The 14,401-nt window shown below is 53.1% G+C and overlaps 2 protein-coding genes across 2 annotated transcripts; one reads left to right on the top strand and one right to left on the bottom strand.

Moving 5' to 3' along the window:
- The first annotated feature begins 867 nt into the window (after positions 1–867).
- Positions 868–9,597, top strand: ZNF428 (zinc finger protein 428). Its single transcript, XM_037820701.1, has 3 exons — positions 868–1,245; positions 3,721–3,930; positions 9,007–9,597. Exons 2-3 carry the CDS (start codon positions 3,855–3,857, stop codon positions 9,504–9,506), a joined length of 576 nt encoding a protein of 191 aa, XP_037676629.1. The 5' UTR covers positions 868–1,245; positions 3,721–3,854; the 3' UTR covers positions 9,507–9,597.
- On the bottom strand, positions 3,588–6,543 carry SRRM5 (serine/arginine repetitive matrix 5). Its single transcript, XM_037820710.1, is given in 3 exon segments — positions 3,588–5,183; positions 5,586–6,111; positions 6,114–6,543. Coding segments are annotated over 3 exon segments (2,211 nt in total). The 5' UTR covers positions 6,505–6,543; the 3' UTR covers positions 3,588–3,889.
- Positions 9,598–14,401: the final 4,804 nt, after the last annotated feature.

Raw genomic sequence — 14,401 nt, forward strand, 5'->3', positions numbered from 1 at the left:
TACACCGGAGTGAATAAAGAGATGGGTGAGGTCAGAAAGATAAGCAGGGCTAGACCTAAAGCCAAGATAAGGAGTTTGGGTGAATAAAGAGATGGGTGAGGTCAGAAAGATAAGCAGGGCTAGACCTAAAGCCAAGACAAGGAGTTTGGATTTTTCTAATGGATGCCATGGGAAGGTTTGGGGTTGGAATAAGACAATATCACTTCTTCCCAGAAGCCAGAAATGCTGCGATAGCTTCCTATACTCTCAGCATAAGTCTACACTTCATCACATCCAGCTTGTAGGAGCCTTTCCTGGCTCCAACTCTGTGTCCCAGGCTGCTTTAACTTCCTAAATCAAACCATAATTTTTTTTTTTTTAAATCTGGCCTTTGCCCTTGCAGTTCTTTTTGCCAGAAAGACTCCCATTCTAGCTGGGTCCTATTCATCCTTGGCTTAAAGATCACTGCCCCCTGGAAGGCTTTCCTGAACCCCAGGCTGGGGCAGATGCCTCCTCCAGCTCCCAACAGCCTCTTGTTCATCCATCCCAGATGTGACCAGCGTGGTTGTGGTTGTGTGATTCGTAGGGGCTGGGTCTGTATGCAGGAATAGTGTCCGCCAGCATAAGAGATCAGTAAATATTTATCTTGGTTTGGGGAGGGCGATCGGTAACGGTCCTGGCCCTTGTGATCCCCACCTCCCCGATTAAGACAAGGATACCCCTTTGCTGTAGTCCGCAGTTCCTGTGCGCATGCGCTATTGCCCAGTCGCGCGCGCCCCCCTCCCCATATGCTAATCAATGCGCTCCAGAAAACGGCCTCTCGCAGGAATATGCAAATCAGCCCTTCCTGCGCTGGAGGCCTTCCATTGTCCCGCGCTGGGATTATGCAAATGAACATGCCCCGGGGCCAGGATCCACGCGGAGCTGGCGCCCCCCACGCCCAACACATCCCCTTTTTACAAGGCCCGTTCCTATCCGCACCCGTACGCGCGTGCCCTGCGGCTTCTTGTTCCACTGGACCGCAGGCTGTACCATGTAAACCAGGCCAGCGAGGGGCGAAGCCCGGCACCCCCTGCGCGGGCCTCCCTGATGGCTCGACCCGGATAGCCCCTCTTCCCACTGTGCGACAGGAATGGTCCAACTCGCCGCGCAAGCGCCCTAGGCCCTTCAGGTCCTGGCGCTCCCTCCTACCCAACTTGCAGCGCAGGCGCGGAGCCCAGGCGTGCAGCCGCCACCGCCGAGCCGGAGCGGGGGCCTGAAGCGCCGGTGAGTGTCCGGGGCAGGGGTGCGCGGGGCATGCTGGGAAGCGGGCGCTACGGCCTCAGCTGCATGATGGGAGTAACGGCCCCCATCACCGAGCAGCTGGCAAGGGTCTTGAGCCGTGATGGCCGGAGGGCGAGACCCGGCTCTGTTTTCTCCGCTCCTGGGACATTCTCGGAAAACAGAGCGCCCTGCCCTAGAGCCTTGTGGGAATCCGTTTGCTAGTCGTTATAAATCTGGTGCACTCTGGGAAGGATTATTCTAGTTCCCCAAAAGGATGTACCTTTTGTCACACATCCTCCGCTGAGCATCCTTGAAGCTTGGAGTGTTTCGATGCAGGGCACCATGGAAAGTGGTTATTAGGGGACCGAGGCATCCTGGGAAGAATTGCCCCAGGGCATTGTGGGAATTGGCCCGTATTGTCTCCTGTAAGGTTTTGCTCTGTTTCCTTGCCTTGGCCTCTGGGAATGGGTGCCTGTTGTGTTCATGCAGGGCATCTTGGGATTTGGTTGCTATAGACTCGGGGCATTGTGGGGTCTCGGCAACTGTGTGCGCCTTATGGTAGTGGGGGAGCTTCGTTTATGCTCCTCTAAGATATTGGAAGCCAGCCCGGCTGCCATAAGCATTTGTAGGAGGGGGCCTCGTGCACTAAGAGATGTCTCCTCTTAAGGTCTAGCTTATTCTGGTAGAGATCTTGTGTGATGTGGGCTTGGGGAAGGGTAGTCGACTCGAGCACTTCCTGGGTAACTTCATGGGAAGTCCTGATTGTCCTTCCAGATAAAACATAGGACACCCAGTTAAATTTAAACTTCAGATGAACAACGAGTAAATCTTTTAGAATAGCTTGTCCTAATCATTTCAAGAGACATACATATATTAAATAATTATTTGTTGTTCATCTTAAATTCAAATTTAATGAATGGAAGTAAGTTTTCATTTGTTAAGGCTGGCAAGCAAAGAATCCCAAATTAGATGACGCCTACAGGCAATAGAGGAATACAGGCAATTATTGTAGTTCCCCAAAAGGATGTATCTTTTGTCACACATCCTCTGCTGAGCATCCTTGAAGCTTGGAGTGCTTCGATGCAGGGCACCATGGAAAGTGGTCATTAGAGGCCCCAGGCATCCTGGGAAGAATTGCCCCAGGGCATTGTGGGAATTGGTCTGTGGCGAACAGGCCTCCCCACAACTATGGATACTCTTTGTCCTTAAAAGCCTGGTCTGGGTGTCTTCTTTAGGAAACCTCTCTGCTAATGATGCCAGCTTTCCTATGCCCCAGCCTCCTCTAGGCTTCAATCTGGATCTTTTTCTAATTAGTCCCCAGCATTAAAACGTGACCTCTGGGCTTTGAAGGGACCATGTATTTTCCATCATTGTTTCTCCAGTGTCCAGCACAGGCCTATAAGGGGTGTAGCTGAGGTGACTAGCCCCTTCCCTAACTACCTCAAGGTGGGTAGTGAAGTGGGAGACAAAAGAAGTTCTGTGTGTGTGTGAGTGGGGGGAGGGTGTTGGTGAGGAGTTAGGGAAGGTTTCTTGGAAAAGGCAGTACTGGGTCTGGGAAGATGCACAGAGGTTGAGGTGGGCTTTGAAGGGTGAATAGGAGTTCTCCGGGCAGACAAAGGGGAAAGAAGACATTCTAGGCAGCAACACCAGAATGTGCTAAGACCCACAGACATGAAAGGGCCTGTTTTGTGTAGTGAGAGGTGAGAAGTCTGGAATGGCTGGAGTTTATAGAGGGGTGGGGATAGGAGAAGTCACAGCCAGTGTTCATGGAGCACCTCCCATATACCAGCAATTTATACACATCAGCCTACTGAGTCTTCAAAAAATCTTTTCAAGGGAGAGATAATTTTATGAGAGGTAGGATGACATGGCTTCAAATTTGAGTTCAGCTATCTACCAGATGGTGTTACTTGTGTATCCTCTCTATGCCTCAATTTCCTCATCTGTACACCAGAGATGATAATCTCTCATGGTTATAAGGAGTACATGAATTAAGCCCTGGAAGCCCCTTTCATACAGAGAAGGAAACAGGTTAGGGAAGTTAAGTTGTTTGTTTGAAGCTACTCTAAACTAGAGAGTGGCAGATTTAGGATTCAAACTTTAGATACCATCTTGCCAAGGTATAAACTGATATAGAACTGGGGCTGACATTCAGTTCTATATCAGTTGCAGCCTTACCTGTTCTTTAAATAGTGAAATACGTCTGCACTGGCTGGTATGTCACCACTACTCGAAGTAAATCCCTACCTGTTAAGTATTTGGAAAGCCCCCATCCCCCATCCGTTTGACTAAGAACCACACTCAGCCTTGTTGTCCAGATGGGGAAATTAAGGCTACAGAGGGGTAGGGCCTGCAGCCAAAGCCTTATATGCAGTTAGAGACAGAGCTGGGGCTATCTTTGCCTCGTCCCAGTGCTGAGAACCCAATGCTATATAAAAGTTTATTGAGTCACCACAGGCCTTTCCTTCCCCCGTCCAGTATCCCTCTCTACCTGCCGATATCCTGCACTGGAGAAGAACTTGTGGCCAGAAGTGTGGCTGTAGAGAGCTGGCCAGGGAGGGACGCTGCCCAGCTGCTGCTCTGCTTCTAGCTCCTGTCCCTTCCCCCTGGCCATGACAGACACCCGTGAGCCAACTGAGACTGGAGGCTATGCCAGCTTGGAAGAAGACGATGAAGACCTCTCCCCAGGTAAGGTGGCCTTATAACTGGTGGCACTGTCTTGAATAGCACCCTTGTTTGGAGTTTGGACTGCACTGAGAATTCTTGTTGGGGGGGAGCTCCCCATCTCACTGGGGGTTCCATTCTGGCTGGGACTCCTTGCCCTGTGAGGGGCTGTCTTCTGTCTGGGACTTCTGGAGGTTCTAGATCGCCTGTGATCCCTCTCCTTATTGGGGGTTGTAGATCGGCTGCGATCTCTCTCCTTGCTGGGGCTTCTAGAACACCTGTGATCTCTCTCCTTGCTGGGGCTTCTAGATCGGCTGCAATATTTCTCCTTGCTGGGGCTTCTAGAACACCTGTGATCTCTCTCCTTATTGGGGGTTATAGATCGGCTGCGATCTCTCTCCTTGCTGAGGCTTCTAGATCGACTGCGATCTCTCTCCTTGCTGGGGCTTCTAGATCGCCTGTGGTCTCTCTCCTTGCTGGGGCTTCTAGATCGACTGCGATCTCTCTCCTTGCTGAAGATTCTAGATCGCCTGTGCTCTCTCTCCTTGTTGGGGGTTATAGATCGGCTGTGATCTCTCTCCTTGTTGGGGGTTATAGCTCGGCTGTGATCTCTCTCCTTGTTGGGGGTTATAGCTCGGCTGTGATCTCTTTCCTTGTTGGGGGTGATAGCTCGTCTGTGATCTCTCTCCTTGCTGGGGCTTCTACATCGGCTGCGATCTCCCTCCTTGTTGGGGGTTCCAGATCGACTGTGATTTCTCTTGTGGGGAATTCCAGATCGACTGTGATCTCTCTCCCTGTTGGGGGTTCCAGATCGTCTGCAATCTCTCTTGAGAATTCTTGTTGGGGAGGAGCTCTCCATCTCACTGGGGGTTCCATTCTGGCTGGGACTCCTCACCCTATGAGGGGCTGTCTTCTGTCTGGGTCTTCTGGAGGTTCTAGATCGCCTGTGATCTCTCTCCTTGTAGGGAGTTCGAGATCGACTGTGATCTCTTTCTTTGATGGGACTCCTAGACCAGCTGTGACTTCTTCCCTCACTGGAGCTTCTAGACTGACTGTGACAGCTTTCCCTTCTGGGGGTTGTAGACTGGTTGTGACTTTTCCCCTTGCTGCGGGTTCTAGACTGGCTACGACTTCTCATTTGGCTAGGTGTTCCCTTCCAGGCATGACTTCTTGCTCTACTATGAGTTCTGTTCCAACCATGACTTCTCACCCTGCTATGGGTCCTCTTCCGACTGTGACTTCTTGCCCTTCTGGGGGTTCTAGACCGGCTGTGGCTTCTGGTCCTGCTGGGGATTCTAGAGCGGCTGTGGCTTCTGGTCCTGCTGGGGGTTCTAGACCGGCTGTGGTTTCTGGCCCTGCTGGGGGTTCTAGACCAGCTGTGGCTTCTGGTCCTGCTGGAGTTTCTAGACCAGCTGTGGCTTCTGGCCCTGCTGGGGGTTCTAGACCAGCTGTGGCTTCTGGCCCTGCTGGGGTTTCTAGACCGGCTGTGGCGTCTGGCCCTGCTGGGGGTTCTGTCCCTGCTGGGGTTTCTAGACCGGCTGTGGCTTCTGTCCCTGCTGGGGTTTCTAGACCGGCTGTGGCTTCTGGCCCTGCTGGGGGTTCTAGACCGGCTGTGGCTTCTGGCCTTGCTGGGGGTTCTAGACCGGCTGTGGCTTCTGGCCCTGCTGGGGGTTCTAGACCAGCTGTGGCTTCTGGCCTTCCTGGGAGTGCCAGCCTGGTTGTAACCCTTGACCCTGCTGGGCACTTTTGTTGGGCTGTAACTCCTTCCCCTGTTAGGGTCGACCAGCTGACTATAGCTCTTCACTTTCCTTGCTGACGGTGGAGAGTCACCATAATTCTCCTTGACTGAAGTTCTAGTAGGGCTGTAACTCTTTGCCCTACTGGTGGCTGTAGCCAACCTGGAACTACTCCCTACCCCCGAGGCCCCTGGTGGGCTGTAACTCTTCTCCCTGTTGCTGTTTCCGAGCTGGTTGTCACTCCTTTCCCAGTTAGTGGTCCCAGGCCTGCTGTGACTTTGTCCTGTACTGTTTCTGTGCCGGGAAACAGGTGTTCGCACCTTGCCGGGCATGCCGGCTCCGGCACCGTGAGGTCTCATCCCGCTGGGAGTGCTGGCCCTGCTGGGTGACCTCTTGGGGTTGTGGCTTTCCCTTCTGCCAGGAGTTCTGCCCCGGCTGTGCGTGCCCCTCCGCTGGTGGCGTCTCACCCGCTGGCCTTGCTGGCCCTGGTGTCGGTGCTGGCCCCACTGGCTGTTCTCGCCTTGCTGCGGGCCCGGGTTCCGCTGCCGGGCTGGTGAGAAGGGGATACCTTTGTACTTGCTGATTTGGTGCGCTTGGAGCTGCTCGGGCTCACAACTGAGTTGGGGGCTCTTGATGGCTGGGTGGGCACTGAGGAGCTGTTGGGCATTGCCGATTTGATGGTCTTTAAGGAGGCAGGAGGCCTGGGGGATGCGGTGGGTGTGGAGGGTCCAGTGGAGGCTGGGGCCTTGCTGGGCTTCGAGGATCTTGTAGGCGGAGAAGGCATGGTGGGCGGGAAAGGGCTTGTGACCCTGGAAGTCAAGGGGGGCATGAAAGACCTGGGAGCTCTGCACGCCCACCTCATGGCCTTTCCCAGGCCAACTGGGTGAAGTCATAGTGGGCATTGAAGACCTGGGAGGGGAGGTGGCGTGAAGTCAGAGGTGGGAGGAGAGCAAGGGGAGGGGCCCTGGGGCTGGTCCCAGGCTGGAGTGTTTTCTCTGTGTTTTGCAGCCATTCTGCAAATGTCTCCTGCAGCCAAGTCATGTTCAGCATTGTTGGGAAGACAGCAATAGGTCAGACCCAGGTCCTGCTCCAGGCTGGTGGGGGAGACAGACCAGAGCCAGACAGTCACTGCCAAGGGTGGTGAGCATAGGCTAGAGGGCAGTGCAGGGTCAGGAGCAGGCATTTGCCAGGAGAGGAGGAAAGGGTCACCCCAGGGGGACAGCAGAGGCCAAGGCCTGGAGGAGGAGAGCAGGGCCTTGGGGCCACCCTCATCAACTCAGCACATGTGTCCTGTGCTGGGCAGTTCTGGGGGCCCCAAGATGAGTCAAACCTGCCATTGAGGGGTTCCCACTCTAATGGGCAGACACACTGAGCCCCAGATGATCACAGCCTCCAGGGTGGTCAGGGCAGAGATGGGGAGATGCCAGGGCAGGGGGAGCCAGGGCGCGGGATGCAAGAAGGAGGCCACTTACTGGGAGCTGGGGGCAGCTGGGTGGTGGCTTCACAGAGGACGGAGCCTGTGCTGGACCAAAGGGTGAGTCACCAGGTGGCCCAAGTGGGGACCAGCCCAGGCCAAGGCCCCAGGAAACGTGTGTTAAATTGCAGGGGACAGCAGGCCAGAGGCAGGAACAAGTAAGAGACAGAGAGAGAGATGCAGGGAGGACGTTCAGCAAACCTCTGCAATCCATTATTAAGGGCAGGGCGATGTCGGAAAACCAGCAGTGGGTTGGACCAGACTTACCTGCCTGGTCTGGTGGAAAAAAGACCTGGTCGCAGACGGCCACAGCCCCCGGGGCTCAGCGCAGGGACCGCAGGAGGGCAGCAGGATGAGGCATCTGGGACAGCCTTGCCAAAGAGGGCGGCCTCGTCCTGGGTCCTAAAGGGTGACAAGAAAAACCAGGGGAGGACATTGCCAGCAGATGGAACAGGCCCCAGCACAGGTTCATCAAATTGAAGGGAGAGGTGTTTATTCCCCAAATAGGTATTAAGCACCTTCTTTGCACCAGGCCCTTTCTAGACACTAGAGACACACCAGTGAACCGAAGTCCCTGTTCTCAGGGACAGGCAAGGAACAAACACAAGGAAATGTGTACAATGAGTCAGAAGATAAGGGGGAAAATAGAGCAGAGTGAGGGGTGTAGGCTCTGCCCGGGAGCGGATGCTGGGTGGACAGGTGGCTGGGGTGTCCCTGAGAAGGTGACACATGAGCAGAGACCTAGAGGAGGGGGACAGCCAGCCCTGGTCCATCTGCAGAAAGGGTGGCAGAGGCCCTGAGGTTGCGCTTGCCTGGAGCATTGAGGGCCAGCACGAGCCCGATTTCCGGCGATGTCAGTGAGGTCAGAGATGCGGTCACAGAGACGCACGGGGCCTCCTGGCACCTGTGGTGACATGAGTGAGGGCGGGGGCTGTCCTGGCTGGCTCAGTTTGAACGTTATCCCTTTGACTGTTGGAGGAGAACTGACAGAAGGGGGCCAGGGTGGGCGGATGGACACAGGGGCTGTTGCAGTCCTTGAGATGCTTTTGGTGGACTGCCGCCACCATGCTGAGGAAGCTGGGGCTTCCCACGCTGCAGTCGGGGACCCCTCACCTCCCCGACCACTGCTCTATGTGCACCCCTCAAAACCCCCAATAATGACTGCCTGTGTCATAGTGTTCTGAAGATCAATTTGAAGTCTTCCCCCCTTTTTTTAAACCTAAACGTGTCCTAGGCAATAATATACCCACAAAGTCACATTAATGTGTCTATACCCATAAAGAAATATTTTAATTTACTTATAGATGTATAAAACCATATATATCAAAATACACATTTATACATGTCCTTGTGTTTTAATTTGCTTAAACACCTGTTCAAATGTTGGTCTCCCTAAAATGGCCCAGTGTGGGCCAACACCCATCTCCAGCTCTCCCTGTTGGAGCCGTGCGACTGTGGACGGGTGAGTCACCTCCCCTCCCAGGGACTCGGTTTCCCCATTCGCCAGCTGGGGTAACAGTAGCACTTCCCCATGAGTTGTTGTGAGGCTCAGGTGAGGTCACCTCTGAAAAGGGCTCAGAACGGGGCTCTTAGGACTGCCGGGGACACCGCCGCCACCGTTGCTTTTCTGACCATCACTGCTCCTAGTATGACCCTGTCCTTACCAGGCCCGAGCTGCAGTTCTTGCAAGACCCTCATTTGTTTGACACGTAGAAACCAAGCACCTGCTGGGAGCCGCCCTGTCCTGCACGCTGGGGAGTCATCCGTGGGGAAGGGGATTGTGCCCAGGCCATGCCGCGGCCAGCCTGTTTGGGCTCAGGGAGGGACTCGTGGGGCCTGGCCCTTGTTTGTCTTCTGATCCCTAGTGTTTCCCCCTCCGCCCCCCACCAGGCCCCGAGCATTCCTCTGACTCCGAGTACACTCTCTCAGAGCCGGACTCTGAAGAGGAGGAAGAGGAGGAGGAGGAGGAGGAGGAGACCACCGACGACCCCGAGTATGACCCCGGCTACAAGGTGAAGCAGCGCCTGGGGGGCGGCCGAGGGGGCCCGTCCCGCCGGGCCCCTCGCGCAGCCCAGCCCCCGGGCCCCCCGGCCCAGCCCTGCCAGCTCTGTGGCCGCCCGCCCCTTGGGGAGGCACCACCGGGCACCCCACCTTGCCGGCTCTGCTGCCCCGCCACAGCCCCCCAGGAAGCGCCAGCCTCTGAAGGCAGGGCCCTGGGGGAGGAAGAGGAGGAGCCGCCTCGGGCTGGGGAGGGGCGGCCGGCTGGGGGGGAAGAGGAGGAGGACGAGGAGGAGGAGGGCACGTTCCACTGTACGGAGTGCGAGGATGCCTTCGACAGCCTCGGGGAGCTGCATGGACACTTCATGCTGCATGCCCGGGGTGAGGTGTAGGCAGAGCCCCCCCACCCAGGGAGCTTGGCAGAAGGGGCAGGGTGGGAGGAGGGAGCTGGGGGAGCGAGGTGGTCGCGGTGGTCACGGGGCTGGGGGGGTGTGCCGCCAATCTGTGTCGTCTTAGTAGTAGATGTGTGAAGGCCAGAATAAAAGCCAGATTCTGTGTGTCGGTCTAGCATGTGCTTGGTATGTGAATGTGTGTTTATCCTGCCATCCCCACCCCAGGCTCCTCCTCTGGGGAACCTTAGGGTTGTTGCCCCCAAGATAATTAACATTTACCGAGTGCTTCTGTTCATTGTGGCTTCTGTGGATTCACTTGGAGAAGCTTGGCAGCTGTATCAGATAGGCAGTCTGCAGTAACAACTAGAACCCCAAATGTAAAAGCCCAAACACAACAGAAGTTTGTTTCTCACACACACAGTAGTCCAGAGTGGGTGATTTAGGTAGCTAGCTCTCTATTTATGGCCATTTGGGGACCCTTAACCCTGTCATCAACAGGGTGCCAGGGTCCTGCTGGTAGAAGAGGAAAAAAAGCATGGAGATGTACACATGTTGTCTTCCAAGCCCTGGCCTGGACTCCCTTCCATTTACATTCCTTTGTAAATTAGTCACCTGGCCACAGCTAACTGCAGGGGAGTCTGGGAAAGGCAGTCTAGCCAAGCGCCTAGAAATCAGAAAGTGGTTTTTGGAAGGTAGCTAGTGCTCCCTGCCATGATGCCTAAGAATCTTTACAAAGAGGACTTTTTAATTATAATTATAGCTACATTTACTGAGCGCTTCCTGGTGCCAAGGGCTTTATATATATTGACTCATGGAAGCTGTGCATCTAGGAACTTACAAAAACAGAACCTTAATTATAATTATAGCTGCCATTTTCCCAGCACTTAGAGATTGTGACATTTTATTTGCATAAGATCATCAAGTCCTTAGAATAACTCTATGAGGCAGGGACTATGGTTTATTAATTCATTTAACAAATGCTTTTTGCATACCTGCTCTGTGCTAAAGCAGTGGGGATACACCAGTGAATACAGCAAAATCCTTGTTCTCCTGGAGCTAACATGGGGGAGGGGTGGATAGCAGTGGAAACAGATGACAAACAAGATATAGCATATGCCAAATGGTGGTAAATGCTGCAGGGAGAAATAAAACAGAGAAGGAAGAACAGAGTGCTGCAGGGAGTCGCGATTTTAAGTAGCATAGTCCTCCCTGAGAAGGTGAGCTTTGAGCAGAGACTAAAAGGAGCGAGGGAGGGAGCTGGCAGATCTATGGAGTAAAGATGAGGAGGTCAGAGGGACTGGAAGGGAGGGCCAGGGAGATGAGGTCAGAAGGCAGCAGAAGGCCAGCTCCCTGTGGCCTTGGGACTTGTCAAAACCTTGGCTCTTGCTCAGAGATGGGAAGGACTAATTTCGTAGAAGCTTGGCACCGAGGTGCCTTTGCAAAATAGAAGCCTAATTATAATGACAGCTACCATTTCCTGAGTGCTACCATGAGCCAAGGCCTGTTCTAAGGCACGTTACGGGTATTAACTCCCAGAAGCTTGGCAAGAAAGAATCTTCAAGATTAGAACCTGAATTATGCTAATGGCCATCATTAAGTCAGCGCCCACGGTGGTCAAGGCCCTGGGATAAGCGCTTTACATGGACACTTGTACCGGATCTTTATGAGGTGGGGGCCTGCTTGGGATGTGGGCAGAAGAACATGCAGACCCACAAGGCTGGAGCCGAGGGGGTAGAGGAAAGGGGGTGGGAGGTGAGGCAGAGAGGGACAGAGAGCCATCATGACTTGGCTTTCTCTCCAAGTGAGAGGGAAAGTATGACCTTCTAAAAGCCCTGTGAATTTGGAGCCCTCCACCGAGGGCTTTCTGTGTGCTAAGTAATATGGGCACAGTCTGAACCTGTTTTTCAACTGCCATGACTGGGGGCCCAAAGATTGAATTACTTGCTAGAGGTCCCACAGCTAGAAAGAAGCAGAGCCCAGGTTTGAAGCTTGGCAGTTGGATGCAGGGCATACATTCTTAGCCACCGAGCCCGGAAATGGCAGCGCGGCTGCCCGCAGCCACCATTGGACTTGCAGCCACTGAGTTACTGACGTTTTTTAATCACATTGGTGACCAACACTTGAAAATAAGATTTCACGTGAAAATACAGGTTTCTGGCTTCTCTTGAAAAATGGTAAGATCTATATTGCTGAGCCCGCAATCCCATGGGGCAGTAGTTGGCCGGAGCCAGGTAGGGGTTCCCCCCTTTCGATGGGGCATTCACTCCTGTTTCCAGTGCCTGCCTTTCCCCAGCATCTCACACCCTGCCTGCTGCACTGACTGATGGTACCTCCCTGGCCCCAGGGGAGCGTTTGCACTTTGACCCTTGTTACAGGATCTTAGACTAAAGCAAGTTTCAAAACCCACACTTCTCATTCTAGAAGCTCAGAATTCCAGATCCAAACATTTATGAACTCTTTGAACTGAGACTTTCGTAACTACTCCAGCTTATCATCACAGTATCCCTGAACCAAGGCAGAAAGTCACAGCTCATTAAAACAACTCAAAATGAGTTTTCTTCCCTGGGGCAGCACATCTATCCCCTCTTCTGCCCTAAGACAGGGACTTCTAAGCAAAGAAGGAGAGAAGTCTCTAACCATCAGCAAATATTCCTAAGGATCGGAGAGACATTGGGAATCAGGAGATCTGTGTCTCCTGCCATTTAGGCTCTTCAGTGGTCAAAAGGAAAAGGATTTAATACAAATTAAAAGGCTGAAGTACAAACATGGAAAAGTGAGGTCGTCCAGAAATTTGTGTTTACAAGAAGCAGCTCCCACTCGCAAGACAGGGATATAAACAAAGAAGTGATGTTACTTGAACCTCACAGGAGCTTGGAGGACAGGTGACCATGTGGCTGGTGCAGAGACCTCCATGGGAGACTGGCGTGGGGGGTCTTGTGTGGAGAGCGAACAGATGCTGGAGCCTCGGCCATTGCTGGATGGGTTCCGGCAGGATCCCAGGGCTGGCCGAGTCCCTTTCCCCCTGTACCTGCTGTGAACTCGCATGGGAGTCTGGGAAGCAGTTTGCAGAAAGCCCCTGCATGGCAGAGCAGTGTGGGAAGGTGAGCTTGAGGCTGGGACCATAGGTAAAGAACAGGTGAGGGCAGAGGCACTTGAGCCTCCATGCTAAGTCCCGTCCTAGGTGCTGAGGAGGGAACAGTGAGGGAGACATGAGACTTCTTTGCCCTCAGGAGCTTGGATTCCAGTGTAAGGATACAGATAATAAGCATATAAACAAAAACGGGATAATTCAGGTGTTACCGAGTGCTCAGAAGAAAATAAGTCGGGGTGGGGGTTGGGAGTGCTCCTTCAGTTAAGCAGGCTGAGGATGACCTCTGTGTGGGGCGGCAGCACGTGTGGAGACCCAAGCAGTGAGGAGGCAGCCTGGCAGTGTTCCGAGGTAAGCTTTCTGGGCAGAACAGTAAGTGCAAAGGCCCTGAGGCTGGAGTGTGGTGAAGGAGACAGAGCAGAGGGAGACGAGGTGGCTTAAAGGGCTGGGGGCTGATCTGATCATTGTTGGGTTTCATGAGCTTCGGTTAGGTCTTTGGATCTTATTTATGGGATGTCATGGAGGGTTTTAAATGGAGAAGTGAGAGAAATCAATTTACAAATACACAGGAGTGGTCTGTGGGAGAAAATCTGAAGGCAAGCAGTAGTTGTAGCAGAGGAAGCAGTTAGGCAAATAGGGCTCCAGCTGGGGGTTGTGGTGAGATGTAGTTAAGACTCAGGGTTTTAGCAGCTGAGTGCAGTCATATGGTAGAAGTTGTGGTGGAGGTGGGGACTGCAGGAGTCAGTTAGTTTGAAATTCCCATTTGTCATCTAAGTGGCTGTGACTCTTGGGAGCGATCTGAGGTTTGGCTGGAGATAGATTTGGTAGTCACCAGTGACGCTAATGAAAGTCTTGGGTACCTCTGACATCTGGGAGCATAGAGAGAATAGGGAGTCGAGGGTGTACTTGGGCAGGCTGTTGGCTGTCTCAGGAGAGCCTTAGATTTGAGATGAGGGAAGCCAGTGTGTGGGCGGATGGTGATGAGACATCTGGGTTGGTAACTTCTGGGCTTTCACCAGGTGTCAGAGGAAATGTTTGGCTTTGCTGAAGTTGACATCTGGGAAAAAGTAACGGCCAACTGAGTCCAAGCCAGTTTTTCCATAAATCTCTCCAGCAGAGACCATCTAGCCCTGCCCCAAGTCTTACCCATACATGCACACATCCCTGGGAAAGACTATTTCCCAAGGGAGGGAACCCCTGCTTCCAAATTCAGAGTAGGTTTTCTATCAGTTAGGCAAGAGGATGGCACATTTTTTCTGTAAAAGGCCAGGCGGAATCTATTTTAGGCTTTGTGGACTTTAAGGTTGGTCTTTGTTGCACCTACTCAACTCTGCTCTTGTATGCAGCCCTAGACAGTACATCCGTGAGTGAGCCTGGACGTGTTCCAATAAAACTTAATTGACAAGACCATGCAGTAGCTGGATTTGGCTGTAGCTTGCAGACGCCTGGCTTAAGCTATACCTTCTGCTGCATGTGATAGAGATCCCACATAATGGTGGCTTAAACAAGACAGGTTTATTTCTCTTAACAGCATGGAAGTGGTGCTTCTAGGGCTGTGTGGCAGCTCTGCTTCATGAAGTTGTCTAGAGAACCAGGCTCCTGCTGTCTTGTTCTTGTCCTCATGATCCAAGATGGCTCGCCACCATGTCCACTTCCCAAAGCCTGAGGACACTATCCAGAAATTACACATACCACATTCTCTGTCCCATTAATCAGAATTCAGTCACATGACCACATCGAGCTGCAAGGGAATGTGGGAAGTGTACTTTTTAGCTGCCATGTGTCTAGCTAAAAATTGAGAGCTCTT

This window comes from Choloepus didactylus, chromosome 27 (genome assembly GCF_015220235.1).
Source record: "Choloepus didactylus isolate mChoDid1 chromosome 27, mChoDid1.pri, whole genome shotgun sequence".
Taxonomy (NCBI): Eukaryota; Metazoa; Chordata; class Mammalia; order Pilosa; family Megalonychidae; genus Choloepus; species Choloepus didactylus.